The following is a 23,575-nucleotide window of genomic DNA, read 5'->3' as shown; positions in this document are numbered from 1 at the left end:
AGGTGGAGTACAGAGGATGGCGTCGTGAGGCTAGGATAAAACGGCTTCAAGGGAGCAAATGGCCCTAGAGGTTCCCCACCCGCCCCTGTTATAAAGTCTACCACCGTATTTCCACCGAGGAAGATGACACTTTTATTGCCGTTGCATTGTCAGCTGCAATTGCCCTCCTCAAACACAGATTCACATTATTAAAAACAAATACAAATACAAACAAAAAACACAAACAAACAAAAACATCTGCTGTGTGACTGAAGTGAAGTCCTTCAAGGTCAGTCGTCATCGAACTGTGCCACAACTTTGCGTAGTTTATCCACAAGTACTGTGAAAGAATGAGACACATGATATAAAAATGTGTTATCTACAGCACATGTACTCCAAATAGTATTACAAATAACAAAATACATAAAGTATTCACTCATATACACCCTGTCTAACATTCATTAACCCGTGAAAGGGACAATGTGCAGGAAATGGTCAAAAAAGGTACTGCAACTATGCTGCTCATTGAAACTGGGCTGCCTATTGCCAAATTTGATCTTTACATTAAAGTGTATTAAGTAATAAACAAATATTTCCTAGTTTGGTCCAAGTAGAGTCATTTTTGCAGCTAAAAATGGCTATTTTAGGAAATTCAAAATGGCGGACCATGGAGAAGATCCCCCTTTTCATGTATGAAAAGTGACATTTTTTCAAGCATAATGAATACTTAGAATTTGATGGTGGTGGTAAGTATTCATGAAAAAGGTAACATTAGTGAATGGGTAGCATGAATACTGGAAATAAACAACAAAAAATCCTGCACAGTGTCCCCTTAAGGAGACCTTTAAGTTTCCTGAAACAGGTTAAATCCTGCACATCCAACCCTAGAGCAGCAGTACAATAGTATGGGCAAATAAAAGCTGATGAAGACTGTTTCAACCAGGATGATTTTTTCCAACATTTTTTATTTTTATGTGACCTTACTGGTCAATGGATCCTTCTTCAGAAGTCAACTCTTGCCGGAGGGCAACTCTCCTCCCCTCCGCCCCTTTGCCAGAGGACCACTGAGTGACAACGGCTGAATGATACTCATTGTAATACTGTTCCTCCGAGGCCCTGCCGTGGACTAGTGGTGGGGCACTCGCCAGCCATGTGGCCAAACCCGGGTTTGATTCCAGGCCCGGGTCCTTTGCCGGCCCTTCCCCGTCTCTCTCTCTCCCAACTCGCTTCCTGTCACCACCTTCACTGTACTATCATAAATATATTTTTTTTAAAAGACCAAAAAAAGAAGAAATACTTTACCTCCGGCGGTTGGTCTCTGGAAGGGGTCGTATGAGCGGCAGGCGATGATGAGGTCTGCTAGCTGGCTAGGGCAGTCCCCTGCTAGCGGCTCCATGGAGCGCTCCACATACACCTTCTTATGCACATCCTCACGCGACCAGCCTGGGGGGGGACGTGTGTTAAAACAATGACCATTATGCTTATGATACAAAGTACATTATTATTACCTTACATTACATGAGCCTTAGCTGATGCTTTCATCCAAAGCTATTTGTTATTTTCAGGGTGTCGGTACAGGTAACAGTGTCTGGAGCAATGTGGGCCAGTTTGCTCAAGGGAACTTCATGGTTACGAGTATGAATATAATGATGATCATTGTAAATGTTGCTGTTCTTGTTGTTAAAACAAATAATGGTGACACATAGGATCCTTTCTTTATAATATTAGCAAAATAAAAGAAGTTATGGACATACACACCTTTAAAAGGAGTAAGTCGCGTTGCAATTTCCCATAAAACAATTCCAAAACTGTAAGAAAAACAAAAACACATACTAAACAAATGCATGTACTTTGCTTGAACATGATGTTTGTACCAGTTACAGTATTGGGTAACACTTTATATGAAGCGTATCTATAGCGCATTATGAGCGCATTTATAACAACTTATAATGTGCATCATAATTAATCATGCATTATGACAGTTATAACCATTCATGAGCACTCAAAACACCCTAAGATTTCTAATGTATTTTAAGCTAGATTTATAGTTATTCATGACTGTTGATATACTCCATCATGAAGTGTTATGAGTGTAGTCATAATGCACTATGATTATGATGTGCTTATAAGTTGCTATAAATGTGCTCATAATGCGCTATAGATATGGGCTTCATAGAAAGTGTTACCCTGTGTGATAACAGCATCTATGTTATCGTCAGAGGCGATTCTAGGGTCAGGTGGGGCCCCAAGCAAAAATCCAAAAGAATGAGCATTATAACCAAAATCACCACTACTTTGGTAAAATGTGGGCTGTTATTCACTATCTAGGGGCTTGGGGGCCCAAGCGGCTGCCTGCCTTGCCTGGTGGCAAGATGCACCTCTGGTTATCGTATGTACCTGTACATTTCACAGGCTCTGTCGTAGGCGTGATTGACACTATTGAGCTGCTGCGGAGAGCTGTAGCACAGTTGGCTGTTACGCGTACTCCTGCTTTTCCTCAGGGACGTCTCCGTCTTCGCCAGCTCAAAGCCTCCAAGCTGCAAAAAACAGTCAACAGAGAAATTAGCTGTGTCTAATTAAAGGAACTGTTGCACTTGTCATATCCTCAGATCCAGAGGTGGAACGTAACTAAGTATTTTTACTTCGTTACTGTCCTTAAGCAGTTTTTGTCTGGAATTTGTAGGCTACTTACTTGAGTAAAAATAAAAATTCAGACTTTTACTTTTACTCAATTACATTTTTCGGAAGCTCAAAGCCTCCAAGCTGCAAAAAACAGTCAACAGAGAAATTAGCTGTGTCTAATTAAAGGACCAGTTCAGTCAATTTCAATATGCTGTTGTATTGTTGTATTGCCCTTGACTTGTCAGTACCCGGTGATGCCACATTTTTCGGCTAAGTCCTTTCCGAGATATAAATACGAGCTATTCTAATGGGGGCAGCGTTTGTTTACATTTTTTTTTAAATGTAACATAGGCCTACTCCAAATATTTTCCCAAAAGTACCGCTGTTTGCTAGTTGTCTGCTGATGTTGTGTAACCTTTTGGATGTTTTTGGGACTAAATAAAAATGTTTTTTTGAAATGTAAACAAAGCGCTGCCCCCATGACAATGACCAGGATCTCGGAAAAGGCTGCAGAAGAAGAACAAAAACCATCAGGTACTGACAAGTCCAGGGTAGTGTGAGCATTACTACTGCATGTTGAAAATGACTGAAGTGGTCCTTTAAGGAACTGTTGCTCTGGTGATATTCTCAGATCACTGGCTTGCCATCATACCGTGTGAGAGTGCGTGAAGATATCACATGGATTACTGGTGGTGACATTAGAAGTCACACACAGTCATGTACATCAGTTTTGTGCTTTCGCTACCTTACTAACATTATGAAGAATCATGAAAAACATCAATGAAACCAAATGTGAAGGATTATTCAAATCAAACACAAATGATCTAAAACATGAATAAATCAGGATATCTGGAAGAATTGCTAACTTAACACTCAATCTATATGGTAAGGATTCATACCAACATCTAGACAGCAATATGTTGCCGAAGGATGGCACCAGATACCTGTAGTACTGTAGTTGGATGGCACCAGATACCTGTAGTTGTTTTAGAAGTAACCAGATACCTGTAGTTGTTTTAGAAGTAAAGAGCAATAGGCTACAGTAGAGCACATCTCACCTTGACTCTGTATCCCACTCCGACAAGAAACTTACTGCTGTTGATACATCCATGGACCTTGAACTTCTCCTCTGACTGGTGCAGCCTGCGGAGGAAAACAATGACGTGATGTCCATACTAAATAAGTGTAAATTTAATTTTAAAATGGAAATGTTTTATTTTCTCATACGTATACTGAGGACATCACTTACAAGCATTTGGACATGAATGCTGTTTATTGAAGGAAAATGATGACATTAAGACCCGTCTTTGCATCTGCACTTGTTGTTCTGTATATTTCCTGTGCTCTTTGTATTTGCTAGTGATGTTGGCTATAATTATGTCTTCTTTTGAAAGTCGCTTTGGTTATAAAGCATCTGCCAAATGCAATGCAATATAATGTAATGATTACCTGTACAGGCCTTGTGCTGCATCAAGACACATTCTGGCTTTCCTGTCCCAGGGCAGTTTGTATTTCCCATCATCCAGCACCTGCTTCAGCGAGCCCTTCTCACAGTACTCCATGACGATCAGGAAGTTGGGGTCCGGGCCTTTGAGATTAAAGAACAGATACGGAAATGAAAATAAAAAATTAATTAATAATCACATTATGTAATATAAACCATGTGAAATATTATACATTTTACATATTAGTTACATGTCTAGATTCTGCTGCATGAAAATGAATAGAGAACACAAAATTACACTACAGTACATGGTTGATCTATACACTTGAACAGTGTACATTGCAAACATACTCAGGTGCTGTTTCCACGTAGCTGGATATTTTTATATGTGGATATTTTTTTCTCCTGGTTGCATTGGTTTTGCATTGGTTTTGACCTTCTGTTTCCATGTAGCAGATATTTAAAATCCAGGTATAAAAAGCAGGAGAGAAAAAATATCCCAGTTAGGGGGCTAAAACGCATTTGTTACACTGGAGGATTTATTTTTATCCACAATGTTGCGTTTACACCTAAACAGGAGAAAAAAAATACCCTGCTAAGAAAATATCCTGCTACGTGGAAACAGGACCTCAGTATCTTTCAATCACAGATGGCCAAAAAAATTAATATAATTGATCCACCTTTTTCATCCTGGACACAAATTCCAAACATTCTGAGGATGTTTGGCGACTCGAAGCGCCTCATGGTCTCCACCTCCTTATTAAAGATGCTCCTCACCTGGCTGAAAAGGAGGTGAAAACCAGATGAAGAAGTATTCTATCAGGGAAAAAAACTATAAAACTCCCTCACACTGACCATTTCACCTTAACCCATCCTGAATAAAGTTAAAGCGAAATGGTCAGTGTGTGGGACTTCAACTTTTTTCTGACTAGTAACTCATTTGCAACACACCTGCCAGCTGAGAGGTGCGGGGAAAAAAGGTGCAAAGAAGTGTCTAATCAAAGCATTCTCAAAGCATTCATGCCATTAGTGCTTCTGGGATACTCTGCTACCTGGTGTTAGGGCTTATGAAAAAATATATATGTCTTACCTGCTGTTAGTGCTTATGGGATACATGTATCTCTTCATGCTATCTTACCTGACGTTAGTGACTATGGAGTTGGTGTATCTCCTACAATCTTACACCTTATTGTGTTTGGAATGCGTGTAGTATGTTTGACCTGGCATTAGTGCTCCTGAGGTAAGTGTATCTCTTCATGGTATCTTAGCTGGTGTTAGTGATAATGGGGCAGGTGTATCTCTCACCTGGCATTAGTGTTAAAGGGATAGATGGAGTTGATGGTCACCGTAAAGTACGTGAATCTTGTCTGGCGTTCGTCCTAATGGGGTAGGTGTACCTCTTGCCTGCCATAGGTGCTAAGGTGTATCTGTTCACGGCATCTCACCTGGCGTTAGTGCTAATGGGATAGGTGTATGTCTTATCTGGCATTAGTGCTAATGGGGTAGGTGTATGTCTTACCTGCCAATAGATTGCTAAGGTGTATCTGTTGATGGTATCTCACCTGGCGTTAGTGCTAATGGGGTAGGTGTATGTCTTATCTGGCATTAGTGCTAAGGTGTATCTGCTCATGGTATCTGGCGTTAGTGCTAAGGTGTATCTGTTGATGGTATCCCACCTGGCGTTAGTGCTAATGGGGTAGGTGTATTTCTTCTCACCTGGCGTTAGTGCTAATGGGGTAGGTGTATTTCTCACCTGGCGTTAGTGCTAAGGTGTATCTGTTCATGGTATTTCACCTGGCGTTAGTGCTAATGGGGTAGGTGTATCTCTCACCTGGCGTTAGTGCTAATGGGGTAGGTGTATCTCTTGATGGCCACAGTGAACTTGTTGAACTCCCCTTTGTAGACCTCGGACGTGGGCGTGGTCATGAAGGGCCGTTTGGGGAGGTCAAAGGTCAACTCATCCATGCGAATCTCTCGGATGTCCGGCAGAGGGCTGCAGCTGGTCTTTACTGAACGCAGAGAAGCAATATCACGTCACGACAGCCAGTCTTTACTGAACACAGAGAAGCAATATCACGTCACGACAGCCAGTCTTTACTGAACACAGATTAGCAATATCACGTCATGACATCCAGTCTTTACTGAACACAGAGAAGCAATATCACGTCACGACAGCCAGTCTTTACTGAACACAGAGAAGCAATATCACGTCACGACAGCCAGTCTTTACTGAACACAGAGAAGCAATATCACGTCACGACAGCCAGTCTTTACTGAATGGGGATTGGGGACAACAACATGAACACAAACAGTAGGTCTACACTGCATTTAGGAATATGCACAGAAATTTTTACACATGTACTGCATACACACACACACACCACAGCATCATAGTAACATTACAAAATGGAACTAAAGTACTTTAATTCTAATCCAAAGAAATATTACCAAAAAACAAACAAAAAACAAAGAGCAACACCAAGTCGCCATAGTGCGGAAGGTCAGCATGTATTGTCCAGCACACATGCCACATCACCCTGCCACATCACCCTACCACATCACACATGCATAGAGCAAGTCAGTTTTCACACGCAGATAAGTGAACTACCGGTAATTTCAAGAAAACCTATAGTTTTATTGACAACCAGACCAGGCAAAGACACATCAAGCCATGCAGCACATCATTCGTAAGTTTGTTTTACTGAGTGCAGACCATTATTGTAAACATATATTTCTGAAGAAAATCAAGTAAAAACTGTTAAAAGCAGGATTTGAGTTTGTTAAAATACCACTTACTGTTGACTTCCTCTGCTGCCATGTCGATGGATACAAGGAACATGTTATTAATTGGACATAGTTTTCAAAAGTAAATGATTCAAATGTCACTTTCAACCTTTTAATTTTAACAAATTATTAAGAAAACATCTGAATATAAACTGTCCTGAAACCAACTCAAGGCCCAGGCATTAGGGCACAGGCGCCTCTAAAGTGTGAGCCAGAGTCCAAGAAAAAAACAAAACTATTAGCTCCTAAGAACTGCCGGGAAATGCCCTGTATGCCAGATTAACATTCCAGGCCTGAATACAACTATACTTCTACAGCCTAGCTATTGTTTTAAATCACCAGAAATCAATCAATGACAAGAGCATCACACACTTGGGAAAAACATTGACTTACAGGATTCCAGCATGGTTTTGATGTTCTTCACATCTCTACTGGTCTCATCCACCACTTCATGCACCGCATCCACACCTTCTTTCATGGCCTCTGCCACCTCTAACACTGTAGCAGAAACAGATACCAAATTACTATGAGTTACATATTATAGTTTAGAGTGAGTACCCATTATAACTGATGACATACATATTATTACAGCTCAGTATGGCTGTCAGAAACAGCTTATCAAAGGGTTAAGGGGGAGGGGGGGGTTGTCTTGAGATCTGAAACCAAACGTACATTTCTGCAGGTCCTGTCGGTCAGTTTCCCTGTCCTCCTCATCTTCTCTCATCCGCCGGGTCTCCAGAAACACCTCATCCAACTTCTCCCTCTGGTCCGCGGCCAAAGCTAATGAGAGAAGCTGCGCCGCATCGTTCAACCGCTCGTTCAGACTGGCAAACTCGTCGCCCAAGTCGTACGCTCGGACTATGCGTTTCAGGTAACTGATGGACGCGTACTTTTCCACTACTTCTTGCGCCGACTCCAGCGTGAGTTTGAGCTCGAGGAGACCTCGCTCTACAAGTTGGGGTTGTCCACCCAGACCATGCGTCTTCACCGCCTTCACCATCTCCGTGAGCGCGGAGACGCGGTGCGCCAGCCGCCTGCAACGCTGTTTGTTGGCCTTCACCTCCCCGCAGAGAGCGTACAGCTTCTCCGCAACGGCCAGGATTGGCTCCACCAGGTCCATGACTGCTAATTGAAAAAAGGTGCATAATTAGCCTAAATATCTAAAAAAAAAAAAAAAAAAAAAAAAACATGACAGCCATTCAGTCTATCTGCCAAGTATTGGATCCAACAAGTCCATGCATGCCACAAGAAAAGAAAAGTGAATAATTACACTGTGCCATAACTGAGATTTAAAAACAAAACCATGACAAACTTTCAATTAATTATTGGATCCAACATGGCCATGCTCACAACAAGAAATGTTGAATAATTGAAATGAATAATTATTGTGCCACGTGTTATTGAACAACATGACAAACAGCTAGCAAATATGGGATACAACAGGTCCATCACTTGCTGCAGATAAGCCTCTATGCATCATACAAAGCATGAAAACCATTTAGTCTATAAGGCCTAGCTATATGGCAGCCAGTCAGGCATATCAATTAAGTCATTAGTTTGCAAAAGTGTGAAGTATGTTATAGCTGAATACCTGAGATTGATTGCTAGAGGAGAATGTGAGTACCAGCCTCAGCCCTGTATTGCAGATGATGAATGAGCTTGTTTGTTTGTTTGTAACTCAATATGCAAAGAGCCAAGCCTCCAGTCCAATCCACACCTATACAGTAGTCTGACAGGAACTTGAGAGAGCTCTGCAATACTATTGACTAGAGATGCACCGGATACAGATTTTTAAGGTCCTGCCAGATACCGGCTCCACTGCTTTAAGGTCCTGCCGTAACCAAATTTGAGAGAGCTCTGCAATACTATTGACATAGACATTTGCACTGATGCGTATGCCCTGCCTCAGGCACCTGTGCAAGCGGATCACACCTAACCCAACCTATCTGAATTATTCACGCTGAACAAACTGCCTGAGAAAATAAGAGGCAGGTGACACCTCACATCAGCGTTTCAGCACAGCAAAAGGTCATAGTATATAGGGCTATAGGCCTAACTGCTATTAATACAGGCTCTGTTATAGTCTGTTGTTAACAGATTGACAACCAATGACAAAGTCTTAAGCTATTACTAATGTATTACAGGCCTATCAGTCATCTCTGAACTGCTCAAAGGTAAATGAGCAGAGGTGGCGGAACCAATTAGGGTCTGACACATTTGACTGAAAACGATAAGTTAGGACCTGAGAGAGAATGCAAATCTCCTTTCGCTCGGGACTTCCCCTTTTGTCATTGGGATGCACGCACTACATCACTACTCAGTCTCAGAAGACATGAATTTGCTTAACTAGTGTTTCTGGGATCTTCTCCATGGTCCACCATTTTGAATTTCCAAAAATTGCCATTTTTAGCTGCACAACTGACTGTACTTGGATCATACTAGAAAATATTTGTTTATTACTTAGTAAACTTTCATGTAAAGATCAAATTTGGCAATAGGCAGCCCAGTTTCAATGAGCAGCATAGTTGCAGTACCTTTTTTGTCCATTTCCTGGCTGCACAGTGTCCCTTTAAAATTCAACTTATTTCATGTTTTTATGTAGCCAAGTAAACTAGCCCCATCCGCCAGCAGCCAACATTATTTTTGCCTGTGAGTGGGTCTAGCTTTAGACAATGCCCCATGCCCTAAAACTGGCAGACCAATAACAACGCAGGAGATTTGTTTTGATTTGTTTTTAATCTTTGGATGCAAAGTGGACAGGGTTGTAAGGGAGTGACGACAAAGCGTTGGCCAATAGGCACAGACACAGTTTGAAAAACAACGGGTTGTTCCCATCAACAATCTTCCGATGTCTCATTGATCGGGGCCAGACTAAATATTCACATTTAATCTCACATTTAGTCTGGCTTGCCAGGCTAGCTTTTATGTGCTTCAGGGGCTGAGATATTTATGTTCTTGTAGGCTGTCACCTTTTCCCAAAAAGAGCTTACTTGTAGGCATTCAGCAGGCCTTTTTTGCAGGTGCCTTAGGCTCGAGTGGGTTAATTAGACATGCAAGTATCCCAAAGGCCCATTTAATGCAGTATTTTTGAGTTTTGACATAGTACTATATTCAGGGCACCTCACCCAGGGGCTGAGAGACAGGAATTGAACCAAACAAACTGACCTAGTGTAACGGAGGCCAACTAGCAGAGTTTAGCGTAACCTCCCTCCAGAAACCTCAATACATTGCATAGCATTGGGCTATTGGACCAGCTCTTTGGCTCAGCGGTCTCATACTGTGCCTCCCATTCCCGAATCGATGTAGTTGACGAGGTGGCAGGTTCGCGACCCTGCGGGGGACGAACTGTGCAGGAACACTAGGCCATGACCGCGCCTATGCTCATTGCATAAGGCCTAGTCTTAACCAAGAGCCTACTGTACAAATACATTGCATAAGGCCTAGTCTTAACCAAGAGCCTACTGTACAAACATGCATTGAAACCTTTTGTTTTTTCAACATTTATTCCCTTTGACATCAAAATATTGACAAAATAAAGATAAGTCCAGCTCTCACAAGGAAGAGGAAGCCCCCCTCCTACACACACACACACACACACACACACCACCAATGTGCAAAAGTAAACCAAACACCAGGCTAGACAAATCTCCATATTAGACCCGTTATAACTTACAGGGGTGGGGAACCTTTTTCATTCGAGGGGCCACTTCAAATCTCTACCAGGGCCGTACTATGAACACAAACCAAGATTTCCCCCTGCACTTTAGGCCTATATTGAAGGCAGCCACCTTTAAAACAGAAGCCACCTTCTCTAGGTCCCCTGAATATAAGTAGCTTAATGTATTGTTAATGTTTCAATCAGGTTTCCGTGCCTACCACAGCACTGAAACAGCTCTTATTAAAGTTATGAATGACATAAGATTGAATTCTGATGCTGGCAAATCATCCGTCTTGGTACTTCTTGATTTGAGTGCTGCTTTCGATACAGTTAATCATTCTATACTACTACATAGACTGGAACACTGGGTTGGCTTTACGGGCATAGTGATCGACTGGTTAAAATCGTACTTACAACAAAGAAGTTTTTTTGTCGCCATTGGAAGACATACTTCATCACCAATGTCTCTGGATTGTGGGGTCCCCCAGGGCTCCATTCTGGGACCACTACTGTTCAATCTGTATATGTTGCCACTGGGACACATTATCGAGAATAACTCCATAAATTACCATAGCTATGCGGATGATACCCAGCTCTACTTATCTATGTCCCCAAATGACTATACCCCCCTTGAATCACTCTATCATTGCATGGACCAAATTAACAAATGGATGTCTCACAATTTCCTCCAGCTGAACACAGATAAAACTGAAGTAATTATATTTGGGAAAAGAGAGGAGAGACAAAAGATTGCTACTATCCTTGAAACGAAGGGACTGAAAGCAAGGGAAACAGTTAAAAATCTTGGGGTCCTCATTGACAGTGACCTAAACTTCAACAGTCACATGAAAGCTATTACTAAGTCTGCATTTTATCACATAAAAAACGTCTCTAAATTTAGGGGCCTGATGTCTAAACATGATCTGGAGAAGCTAATACATGCCTTTATTTCTAGTAAAGTTGATTACTGTAACAGTCTTTTTACTGGCCTCCCCAATAAAACCATTAAACAGCTTCAACTTGTACAAAACGCAGCTGCAAGGGTTCTTACAAAGACAAGGAAGTTCGACCACATTACTCCAATTTTAAGATCGCTGCATTGGCTCCCAGTAAGCTACAGAATTGATTTTAAGGCTATGCTACTTGTGTTTAAATCACTAAATGGAATGGGACCCACATATCTACTGGATATGTTTCAGCTGTATGCACCAACTAGGTCACTAAGGTCAACGGAGAAGAATTTGCTGGTGATTCCAAAAGTCAAAACAAAGTGTGGAGAGGCAGCCTTTAGCTTCTATGCTTCAAAGCTTTGGAACCAGCTTCCAGATGACATAAAAAATGCACCCACTATTGATAGCTTTAAATCTAGACTCAAGACAAAGCTGTTCTCAGATGCTTTCCCCTAGCTTAAATTACTTATTCTTATTATTTTTATTTTTTATTTAATTTGTTTCATTTTATTTTATTTTATTATTATTTTTACCTTATGTTTTATCTTAATGTTTTTAAATGCTTTTTGACTCTAATTCATTTCCTTCTTTCTTCCCTGTTTCCTTTCATTTACATTTGTTAACTTTGTGAAGCACATTGAGTTGCACCTGTGTATGAAATGCGCTATATAAATAAACTTGCCTTGCCTTGCCTTGCCTATTGCAAATGGAATTTCCAAGATTCCTTTACAAAATATGTCATATTTCATATGGAGCTGCATAACATTAAAATGATGTCAGGGGCCGGATAAAACTAGCCTGGGCGAATAGCCGACTGTTGACTCCGTCAATCAGTCTGGCAAAAGCCATGAGGAATCCGTCTCCGTGGACGATGGGAGTTGATCTGATCTTACTCTATCATTTAAATTAATTGAAGTTCCAAACTGAAATTAAAACCCATATTGTGCTTTATTAGCATGCCTGTTACGTTATAACGTCGCAAAAGCAAACAAATAACAAAACGAAAGTGTGAATATAGTTACCTTAACCAATCAGTAACGGAGCTCGCGGGTGAGTTCTACGTCACCACTCTCAACTGTTTGTTGATTGGCGAAACACTGAGAGAACCGAGCTCGAGGCTTTTGCCAGACGATGTGCGGAGCCAAAATCTTTAGGTGGAGTACAGAGGATGGCGTCGCGAGGCTACAAGGGAGCAAATGGCCCTAGAGGTTCCCCACCCGCCCCTGTTATAAAGTCTGCCACCGTATTTCCACCAAGGAAGATGACACTTTTATTGGCATTGCATTACCAGCTGAACAGTTGCCCTCCTCAAACATAGATTCACATTATTAAAAACAAATACAAATACAAACAAAAAACACAAACAGACAAAAACAAAAACATCTGCTGTGACTGAAGTGAAGTCCTTCAAGGTCAGTCGTCATCGAACTGCGCCACAACTTTACGTAGTTTATCCACAAGAACTGTGGAAGAAGGAGACATATGATAAAAATGCTTTATCTACAGTATGTACTCCAAATAGTATTACAAATGATAAAATCCATGAAACATTCACTCATGTATACTCTGTCTAACATGCATTAACCCGTTAAAGGGACACTGTGCAGGAAATGGTCAAAAAAGGTACTGCAACTATGCTGCTCATTGAAACTGGGCTGCCTATTGCCAAATTTGATCTTTACATTAAAGTGTATTAAGTAATAAACAAATATTTCCTAGTTTGGTCCAAGTAGAGTCATTTTTGCAGCTAAAAATGGCTATTTTAGGAAATTCAAAATGGCGGACCATGGAGAAGATCCCCCTTTTCATGTATGAAAAGTGACATTTTTTCAAGCATAATGAATACTTAGAATTTGATGGTGGTGGTAAGTATTCATGAAAAAGGTAACATTAGTGAATGGGTAGCATGGATTCTGGAAATAAACAACAAAAAATCCTGCACAGTGTCCCTTTAAGGAGACCTTTAAGTTTCCTGAAACAGGTTAAATCCTGCACATCCAACCCTAGAGCAGCAACACAATAGCATGGGCAAATAAAAGCTGATGGCGACTGTTTCAACCAGGATTTTTACAACATTTTTTATTTTTATGTGACCTTACTGGTCAATGGATCCTTCTTTAGAAGTCAACTCTCGCCAGAGGGCAACTCTCCTCCCCTCCGCCCCTTTGCCAGAGGACCACTGAGTGACAACGGCTGAATGATACTCATTGTAATACTGTTCCTCCGAGGCCCTGCCGTGAACTAGTGGTGGGGCACTCGCCAGCCATGCGGCCAAACCCGGGTTTGGTTCCAGGCCCGGGTCCTTTGCCGGCCCTTCCCCGTCTCTCTCTCTCCCAACTCGCTCCCTGTCACCACCTTCACTGTACTATTAATATATTATGAATAAAGTTTTAAAAAAAGACCAAAAAAAGAAGAAATACTTTACCTCCGGCGGTTGGTCTCTGGAAGGGGTCGTATGAGCGGCAGGCGATGATGAGGTCTGCTAGCTGGCTAGGGCAGTCCCCCGCTACCGGCTCCATGGAGCGCTCCACATACACCTTCTTATGCACATCCTCACGAGACCAGCCTGGGGGGGAGGGGGGACGCACGGGTGTTAAAACAATGACCGTTATGCTTATAATACAAAGTACATTATTATTACCTTACATTACATGAGCCTTAGCTGATGCTTTCATCCAAAGCTATTTGTTATTTTCAGGGTGTCGGTACAGGTAACAGTGTCTGGAGCAATGTGGGCCAGTTTGCTCAAGGGAACTTCATGGTTATGTGTATGAATATAATGATGATCATTGTAAATGTTGCTGTTCTTGTTGTTGAAACAAATAATGGTGACGCATAGGATCCTTTCTTTATAATATTAGCAAAATAAAAGAAGTTATGGACATACACACCTTTAAAAGGAGTAAGTCGCGTTGCAATTTCCCATAAAACAATTCCAAAACTGTAAGAAAAAAAAAACACATACTAAACAAATGCATGTACTTTGCTTGAACATGATGTTTGTACCAGTTACAGTATTGGGTAACACTTTATATGAAGCGTATCTATAGCGCATTATGAGCGCATTTATAACAACCATTGACATTAAATAGAATTCTATTCCATTCTATTTACTCTCAATGATAACAACTTATAATGCGCATAATAATTAATCATAGTGCATTATGACAGTTACGTAAGGGTTAACGTTCGGCGAGAAGGTCGCTACCGTGGAATAGCAGCACGACAGAGAGAATCTTTAGACCCCGACGCGGAGCGGAGGGGTCTTGTTCTCTCTGAAGTGCTGCTATTCCACAAAGCGACCGACTCGCCGAAAGTTAACCCGCTTATTATATGGATATACTTAAATGATTCACACATGGCGGGGACATTTCTTTAGACCTATTTAATGTTAAGATTGTTGCTGCGAAAAACAAAACAGTAGGCCTACCGTTGTGGAACACCGCTAGGCAACAGCTAGGTAGCCAGGACAACAGGTGTTGTCTATCACAGCAGCTGATTAGAGTGACAAAAACGGAGTGATATGAAACATTCGCTTTAGCCACTGACTTGTATACAAGCCACTGACTTGTACAATTATACAAGCCAGTGGCTTTAGCAGTGAACGTCTTGTTGCCATTGACAGCGCCAGGACAACGGGTGCTGTCTATCACAGCAGCTGATTAGGGTCTTGTTGAAAAGTCGCTTTAGCAGTGAAAAGTCTTGTTGCCATTGACAGCGGTCTGTTATAGACCAACCCGTCCGTTATCGAAAAATAACAGACGTCCGAACGTTGGGGAGCCCCGTTGAAATGAATGGAGCATTCGACAGATGACGTCACAACCATATAATAAACTGTATTATAAGCCCTTTCACTGCCTGTAGTTGATAACCATTCATGAGCACTCAAAACACCCTAAGATTTCTAATGTATTTTAAGCTAGATTTATAGTTATTCATGACTGTTGATATACTCCATCATGAAGTGTTATGAGTGTAGTCATAATGCACTACTATGATTATGATGTGCTTATAAGTTGCTATAAATGTGCTCATAATGCGCTATAGATATGGGCTTCATAGAAAGTGTTACCCTGTGTGATAACAGCATCTATGTTATCACCAGAGGCGATTCTAGGGTCAGGTGGGGCCCCAAGCGAAAATGCAAAAAAATTAGCATTTGAACCAAAATCGCCACTACTGTGGTAAAATGTTTACTATCTAGGGGCTTGGGGGCCCCAAGCGGCTGCCTGCCTTGCCTGGTGGCAAGATGCATCTATGTTATCGTATGTACCTGTACATTTCACAGGCTCTGTCGTAGGCGTGATTGACACTATTGAGCTGCTGTGGAGAGCTGTAGCACAGTTGGCTGTTACGCGTACTCCTGCTTTTCCTCAGGGACGTCTCCGTCTTCGCCAGCTCAAAGCCTCCAAGCTGCACAAAACAGTCAACAGAGAAATTAGCTGTGTCTAATTAAAGGACCAGTTCAGTCAATTTCAATATGCTGTTGTAGGCTATTGCTCACGCTACCCTTGACTTGTCAGTACCCGGTGATGCCACATTTTTCGGCTAAGCCCTTTCCGAGATATAAATACGAGCTATTCTAATGGGGGCAGCGTTTGTTTACATTTTTTAAAAAATGTAACATAGGCCTACTCCAAATATTTTCCCAAAAGTACCGCTGTTTGCTAGTTGTCTGCTGATGTTGTGTAACCTTTTGGATGTTTTTGGGACTAAATAAAAATGTTTTTTTGAAATGTAAACAAAGCGCTGCCCCCATGACAATGACCAGGATCTCGGAAAAGGCTGCAGAAGAAGAACAAAAACCATCAGGTACTGACAAGTCCAGGGTAGTGTGAGCATTACTACTGCATGTTGAAAATGACTGAAGTGGTCCTTTAAGGAACTGTTGCTCTGGTGATATTCTCAGATCACTGGCTTGCCATCATACCGTGTGAGAGTGCGTGAAGATATCACATGGATTACTGGTGGTGACATTAGAAGTCACACACAGTCATGTACATCAGTTTTGTGCTTTCGCTACCTTACTAACATTATGAAGAATCATGAAAAACATCAATGAAACCAAATTTGAAGGATTATTCAAATCAAACACAAATGATCTAAAACATGAATAAATCAGGATATCTGGAAGAATTGCTAACTTAACACTCAATCTATATGGTAAGGATTCATACCAACATCTAGACAGCAATATGTTGCCGAAGGATGGCACCAGATACCTGTAGTTGTTTTAGAAGTAAAGAGCAATAGGCTACAGTAGAGCACATCTCACCTTGACTCTGTATCCCACTCCAACAAGAAACTTACTGCTGTTGATACATCCATGGACCTTGAACTTCTCCTCTGACTGGTGCAGCCTGCGGAGGAAAACAATGACGTGATGTCCATACTAAATAAGTGTAAATTTAATTTGAAATTTAAATCGAAATGTTTTATTTTCTCATACGTACTGAGGACATCACTTACAAGCATTTGGACATGAATGCAATGTACTGTTTATTGAAGGAAAATGATGACATTAAGACCCGTCTTTGCATCTGCACTTGTTGCTCTGTATATTTCCTGTGCACTTTGTATCTGCTTGTGATGTTGGCTATGATTATGTCCTCTTTTGAAAGTCGCTTTGGTTATAAAGCGTCTGCCAAATGCAATGCAATATAATGTAATGATTACCTGTACAGGCCTTGTGCTGCATCGAGACACATTCTGGCTTTCCTGTCCCAGGGCAGTTTGTACTTCCCATCATCCAGCACCTGTTTCAGCGAGCCCTTCTCACAGTACTCCATGACGATCAGGAAGTTGGGGTCCGGGCCTTTGAGATTAAAGAACAAATATGGAAATGAAAATAAAAAATTAATTAATAATCACATTATGTAATATAAACCATATGAAATATTATACATTTTACATATTAGTTACATGTCTAGATTCTGCTGCATGAAAATGAATAGAGAACACAAAATTACACTACAGTACATGGTTGATCTATACACTTGAACAGTGTACATTGCAAACATACTCAGGTGCTGTTTCCACGTAGCTGGATATTTTTATATGTGGATATTTCTTTCTCCTGGTTGCATTGGTTTTGCATTGGTTTTGACCTTCTGTTTCCACGTAGCAGATATTTTAAATCCAGGTATAAAAAGCAGGAGAAAAAAAAAATCTTATTTAGGGGGCTAAAACGCATTTGTTACAATGGAGGATTTATTTTTATCCACATGTTGCGTTTACACCTAAACAGGAGAAAAAAAATACCCTGCTAAAAAAATATCCTGCTATGTGGAAACAGCACCTCAGTCTCTTTGAATCACAGATGGCCAAAAAAATGAATATAATTGATGCACCTTTTTCATCCTGGACACAAATTCCAAACATTCTGAGGATGTTTGGCGACTCGAAGCGCCTCATGGTCTCCACCTCCTTATTAAAGATGCTCCTCACCTGGCTGAAAGGGATTTAAAAGCCAGATACGGAAGTATTTTATCAAGAAAGATATATATAAAACTCCCTCACACTGACCATTTCACTTAAACTCGACCTGAATAAAGTTAAAGTGAAATAGTCAGTGTGTTGGAGTTACAACAGTTAGTGCTAAGGTGTATCTGTTGATGGTATCTCACCTGGCGTTAGTGCTAATGGGGTAGGTGCATCTCTCACCTGGCATTAGTGCTAAGATGTATTTCTTCATGCTATCTCACCTGGCGTTAGTGCTAATGGGGTAGGTGTATCTCTTGATGGCCACAGTGAACTTGTTGAACTCCCCTTTGTAGACCTCGGACGTGGGCGTGGTCATGAAGGGCCGTTTGGGGAGGTCAAAGGTCAACTCATCCATGCGAATCTCTCGGATGTCCGGCAGAGGGCTGCAGCTAGTCTTTACTGAACGCAGAGAAGCAATATCACGTCACGACAGCCAGTCTTTACTGAACACAGAGAAGCAATATCACGTCACGACAGCCAGTCTTTACTCACAGAGAAGCAATATCACGTCACGACACGACAGCCAGTCTTTACTGAACACAGAGAAGCAATATCACGTCACGACAGCCAGTCTTTACTGAACACAGAGAAGCAATATCACGTCACGACAGCCAGTCTTTACTGAACACAGCGAAACAATATCACGTCACGACAGCCAGTCTTTACTGAATGGGGATTGGGGACAACAACATGAACACAAACAGTAGGTCTACACTGCATTTAGGAATATGCACAGAAATGTTTACACATGTACTGCATACACACACACACCACAGAATCATAGTAACATTACAAAATTGAACTAAAGTACTTTAATTCTAATCCAAAGAAATCTTACAAAAAGCAAAAAAAAACAAAGAGTAACACCGAGTCGCCATAGTTCGGAAGGTCAGCACGTATTGTCCAGCACACATGCCACATCACCCTGCCACATCACACATGCATAGAGCAAGTCAGTTTTCACACGCAGATAAGTTAACTCATTTCTCAAGAAACCCTTTAGTTTTATTGACAACCAGACCAGGCAAAGACACATCAAGCCATGCAGCACATCATTCATGAGTTTGTTTCACTGAGCGCAGACCATTATTGTAATCGTAGGCCTATATTTCTGAAGAAAATCAATAACAACTGGTAAAAGCAGGATTTGTGAGTTTGTTAAAATATCACTCACTGTTGGCTTCCTCTGCTGGCATGTCAATGGATACATGGAACATGTTATTAATTTGACATAGTTTTCAAAAGTAAAGGATTCAAATGTCACTTTCAACCTTTTAATTTTAACAAATCATTAAGAAAACATCTGAATATAAACCGGCCAGAAACCAATACAAGGCCTAGGCATTAGTGCACAGGCCAATCTAAAGTGTGGGCCAGAGTTTCAAGTCAAGTCAAGTCAAGTCAAGTCAAGTTTATTGTCAATTTCTTTACATGCACTGGTCATACAAAGAATTTGAAATTGCGTTTCTTGCTCTCCCATGCAGACAATGCTTAAGAAAAAAGTTTAAGAAAAAAGAAGAAACTATTGTCACCAGGAATTGCCCTGTATTAACACTCTAGGCCTGAATAGAACTATATTCTATAACTATTGTTATCACCTGTAATGACAACAGCATCACACACTTGGGCAAAACACGAAGGGAGAGCACACTGACTCTTAACTGTAGGGGGGGGGGGGGGGGGGGGGCACACATTGACTTACAGGATTCCAGCATGGTTTTGATGTTCTTCACATCTCTACTGGTCTCATCCACCACTTCATGCACCGCATCCACACCTTCTTTCATGGCCTCTGCCACCTCTAACACTGCAGCAGAAACAGATACCACATTATTATGAGTTGCATAGTTTAGAGTACCCATTATAACCGATTACAGATTATTACATCTTATCATGACTGTCATAAACAGCTAATCAAAGGGTTAAGGGGGGGGGGGGGGGGGTTGAGATCTGAAACCAAACGTACATTTCTGCAGGTCCTGTCGGTCAGTTTCCCTGTCCTCCTCATCTTCTGTCATCCGCCGGGTCTCCAGAAACACCTCATCCAACTTCTCCCTCTGGTCCGCGGCCAAAGCTAACGACAGAAGCTGCGCCGCATCGTTCAATCGCTCGTTCAGACTGGCAAACTCGTCGCCCAAGTCGTACGCGCGGACGATGCGTTTCAGATAACTGATGGACGCGTACTTTTCCACTACTTCTTGTGCCGACTCCAGCGTGAGTTTGAGCTCGAGAAGACCTCGTTCTACAAGTTGGGGTTGTCCACCCAGACCACGCGTCTTCACCGCCTTCAACATCTCCGTGAGCGCGGAGACGCGGTGCGCCAGCCGCCTGCAACGCTGTTTGTTGGCCTTCACCTCCCCGCAGAGGGCGTACAGCTTCTCTGCAACAGCCAGGATTGGCTCCACCAGGTCCATGACTGCTAATTGAAAAAAGGTGCATAATTAGCCTAAATATCTAAAAAACAAAAAACAAAACAAAAGACACGAAAAAAACATGAGACAAGACAAGAGATGTGAATAATTACATTGTGCCACAACTGAGATAAAAAAAACAACTTTTCAATGAATTATTGGATCCAACATGACCATGCCCACAACAAGAAATTATATGAATAATTACATTGTGCCACTGCTGGCATGTTATTGAAAAACATTACAAACAGCTAGCAAATATGGGATACAACAGGTACATCACTTGCTGCAGTCCTAAAACAAAGAGTACCCTCTATGCATCATACAAAGCATGAAAACCATTTAGTCTATAACGCCTAGCTACTGTATATGGCAGCGAGCCAGGCATATTAATTAAGTCATTAGTTTGCAAACATGTGAAGTATGTTATAGCTGAATACCTGAGATTGATTGCTAGACGAGAATGCAAGTACCAGCCTCAGCCCTGTATTGCAGATGATGAATGAGCTTGTTTGTTTGTAACTCAATATGCAAAGAGCCAGGCCTCCAGTCCACACCTATATAGTAGTCTACAAGGGCAGGAACTTGAGAGAGCTCTGCAATACTATTGACTAGAGATGCACCAGATCCTGCCAGATACCGGCTCATCTGCTTTAAGGTCTTGACGGATATAAAAACTGAATTTGAGAGAGCTCTGCAATGCTATATTGACATAGACGTTTGCACTGATGCGTCCCTGACTCAAGCACCTGCGCAAGCGGATCACACCTGACCCAACCCACATGAATTATTCACGCTAAACAAACTGCCTGAGAAAAGACGAGGCAGGTGACACCTCACATCAGCGTTTCAGCACAGCAAAAGGTCATGGAGTATAGGAGGCCTAACTGCTATTGATACAGACAGGCCCTGTTATAGTCTGTTGTTAACAGATGAACAACCAATGACAAAGTCTTAATCTATTACTAATGTATTACAACTCTTTTCAATGTAGTAGTACCCGAATAGTAAAGCATTTGACTGGTGGAAGAGGCGTATAATTAGAATAATAAGAATAATTCAGGATCAGGTCTTGTGGTAATCTACAACAGTAATATACCTGGCTGCCTATCTCAGCAACTTGACCTTTGACCTCTTTGTATTTCTATACAGATGCCACAGTCACATCACATCAGTGTTGCCTGATGTACGATAATTATCGTNTTTGTACCATCNTTTTGTCCTCTGTACGATCAAAATAATTTGTTGTCATTCAGTTCATTTAGATGCCTTGTATGATAATTTCCTCCCAAATAGCCCCCCAAAACAATAATTGGTAATACTTTATTTTAGGGATACAGCTATTAGCACTAGTACATACAATGTTAGTACCTGCATAAGTAGCTTGTAAGGCATGTATTAAGCAAACGCTAAGGCCTACTAGGTCCTTACTAAGGTTAAATTGGTAATAAATCCCTTATTGTGCATGAACAAGACATTTGCGAATACATGCCTAACAAATGTTTGATTTTGCTTTGTACATGCCTTACAAGTTACTTATACAGGCACATTGTATGTATTAGTGCTAATAGATGTATCCCTTAAATAAAGTGTTACCCATTAATTTTGAGGTTCAGCATTTTCCATCTGGCAACACTGCATCACGTCCTCTTGCATGACTCTGCGGGTGCATCCCAATATGTGACCTTGCCTCCTCCACTTGTGCTTGTCTCCTCGTCCCGCCTCCTGGCCCCTCCTCCGTGGAGAAAAAAATAAAGTTTCCCCGCTGTCAGCCTCGCCACAACAACTTTTGAGGGACTGTTTTTCATTCACCATCCCAATTGCAAATGAGAAAATGACTCTATAATTGAGCTTTTGCAAGATATTGAAATATAATGCTGTTGTCTGTGATGTCATCATGACGAGAAGCAAGTGGAGGAGGCAAGTGGAGGAGGCAAGGTCACATATTAAAATGCACTCTGCTTCTTCACTGGGAGAAGGAGTCCATCTGTCTGTCTCTGTAGTATCTAGCTACGATCAGTTAAAAAACAGCTTGCAGTGACATGGCAAAGAGGAAGGGAGAGTTGCGAGTCACACTTGTTTACCCGTGAATGAAGAAATGTAATGTGTTACCAAAAAAAAAAACAGAAATCGGCTGGCACTTTTATACTTGCACAAGAGCAGTGACGCATGTATGAAATCAAACCCCCTGATTATTATTTTTTTATCTGGCCTTTTTCTCCAACTGTCCTCTGGCCACAGTTTCAGTTCCAACCCCAGGTAGAAGTAAAACAAATGTGGGTTTGTGAACAGACTCAGAGGTGTTAACCCCGTCCTCAGAACGTAGAAGTCATGCCACAAATTTGATCTAACCAGCTATGGGATACAACAGGTACATCACTTGCTGCAGTCCTAAAACAAAGAGTACCCTCTATGCATCATACAAAGCATGAAAACCATTTAGTCTATAAGGCCTAGCAACTGTATATGGCAGCAAGCCAGGCATATTAATTAAGTCATTAGTTTGCAAAAATGTGAAGTATGTTATAGCTGAATAATACCTGAGATTGATTGCTAATTTGATCTAACCAGCTCTGGATCAGTTTATCATAATAAGTACTCAAGACAGGTAGAGACCAGTTACTCAGTGAAGCCACCTGGGTTGGAAAGAAACTGTGGCATGGTTTTTGCTTCTGTACTGGATTTTTGACTCCCCTGTGTGTAAATGAGCATGAACTACTGCCTAGTGATTCTAGAGGCAAGACAGCACCAACCAACAGAGTGAAAGTTTACTTGAATTAAGGTTTACCTATCACCAGTTAGGCTACTCTCAGGGAAGTTCTTTGAATGACTTCTCTGTTGGTTTGGAGGGTTTTTTTCAATCAGTGATGAGTGCTAAAACAAAAAAATGGCAATATACTCTTTAGAGGAGTTGTTCTCCTGTCGCTGTCTGAAGAAAGCCAAGCAAATAATCAGAGACCCCTACCATACTGGACATAAACTGTTTGAGCTGCTGCCATCAGGCAGGCGTTACAGGGCTCTGGGTACAAAAACCAACAGGCTAAAAGACACTTTTTATCCAAAAGCAATCTACACACTTAATTTTGCACAGCTGACTTTTTAAAATCTTAATTCTTTTTATACAGTATATATAAGTTATCTATAGGTTTCTTTGTTGATTTTTAAGCACCATGAGCATCTGCACTTTACCAATTTCGTTGTACCAGTACAATGACAATAAAGTTTCACTCATTCATTCATTCAT

The 23,575-nt window shown here is 41.3% G+C and overlaps 2 protein-coding genes across 2 annotated transcripts; both read right to left on the bottom strand.

Moving 5' to 3' along the window:
- Nucleotides 1-212: 212 nt before the first annotated feature.
- On the bottom strand, nt 213-7,949 carry LOC134446968 (mixed lineage kinase domain-like protein). Its single transcript, XM_063196256.1, has 10 exons — nt 7,502-7,949; nt 7,223-7,327; nt 5,877-6,054; nt 4,726-4,826; nt 4,051-4,189; nt 3,660-3,744; nt 2,377-2,516; nt 1,738-1,787; nt 1,282-1,422; nt 213-319 (listed from the first exon to the last, which is right to left on the bottom strand). Exons 1-10 carry the CDS (start codon nt 7,947-7,949, stop codon nt 270-272), a joined length of 1,437 nt encoding a protein of 478 aa, XP_063052326.1. The 3' UTR covers nt 213-269.
- A 4,720-nt stretch (nt 7,950-12,669) lies between these two features.
- Nucleotides 12,670-20,334, bottom strand: LOC134446967 (mixed lineage kinase domain-like protein). Its single transcript, XM_063196255.1, has 10 exons — nt 19,887-20,334; nt 19,623-19,727; nt 18,142-18,319; nt 17,788-17,888; nt 17,114-17,252; nt 16,713-16,797; nt 15,711-15,850; nt 14,329-14,378; nt 13,863-14,003; nt 12,670-12,900 (listed from the first exon to the last, which is right to left on the bottom strand). Exons 1-10 carry the CDS (start codon nt 20,332-20,334, stop codon nt 12,851-12,853), a joined length of 1,437 nt encoding a protein of 478 aa, XP_063052325.1. The 3' UTR covers nt 12,670-12,850.
- Between the last annotated feature and the right edge of the window lie 3,241 nt (nt 20,335-23,575).

This window comes from Engraulis encrasicolus, chromosome 4 (assembly GCF_034702125.1).
Source record: "Engraulis encrasicolus isolate BLACKSEA-1 chromosome 4, IST_EnEncr_1.0, whole genome shotgun sequence".
In the NCBI taxonomy this organism is placed as follows: domain Eukaryota; kingdom Metazoa; phylum Chordata; class Actinopteri; order Clupeiformes; family Engraulidae; genus Engraulis; species Engraulis encrasicolus.
This window is presented reverse-complemented; position numbering and strand designations above follow the sequence as displayed.

Bases quoted from the DNA above. Each gene is read 5' to 3' on its own strand.
- LOC134446967 (XM_063196255.1), bottom strand. From the start codon at position 20,334: ATGGACCTGGTGGAGCCAATCCTGGCTGTTGCAGAGAAGCTGTACGCC. The intron at 14,379-15,710 runs GTACATACGATA...TTTTTCTTACAG, and splicing joins AGAGCCTGTGAAATGTACAG to TTTTGGAATTGTTTTATGGG. The intron at 12,901-13,862 runs GTAAAGTATTTC...CTTCTTCCACAG, and splicing joins CCAGAGACCAACCGCCGGAG to TTCTTGTGGATAAACTACGT.
- LOC134446968 (XM_063196256.1), bottom strand. From the start codon at position 7,949: ATGGACCTGGTGGAGCCAATCCTGGCCGTTGCGGAGAAGCTGTACGCT. The intron at 6,055-7,222 runs GTAAGTCAATGT...CTCTGCGTTCAG, and splicing joins CAAAACCATGCTGGAATCCT to TAAAGACCAGCTGCAGCCCT. The intron at 3,745-4,050 runs GTAATCATTACA...TTTCCTCCGCAG, and splicing joins GCAGCACAAGGCCTGTACAG to GCTGCACCAGTCAGAGGAGA.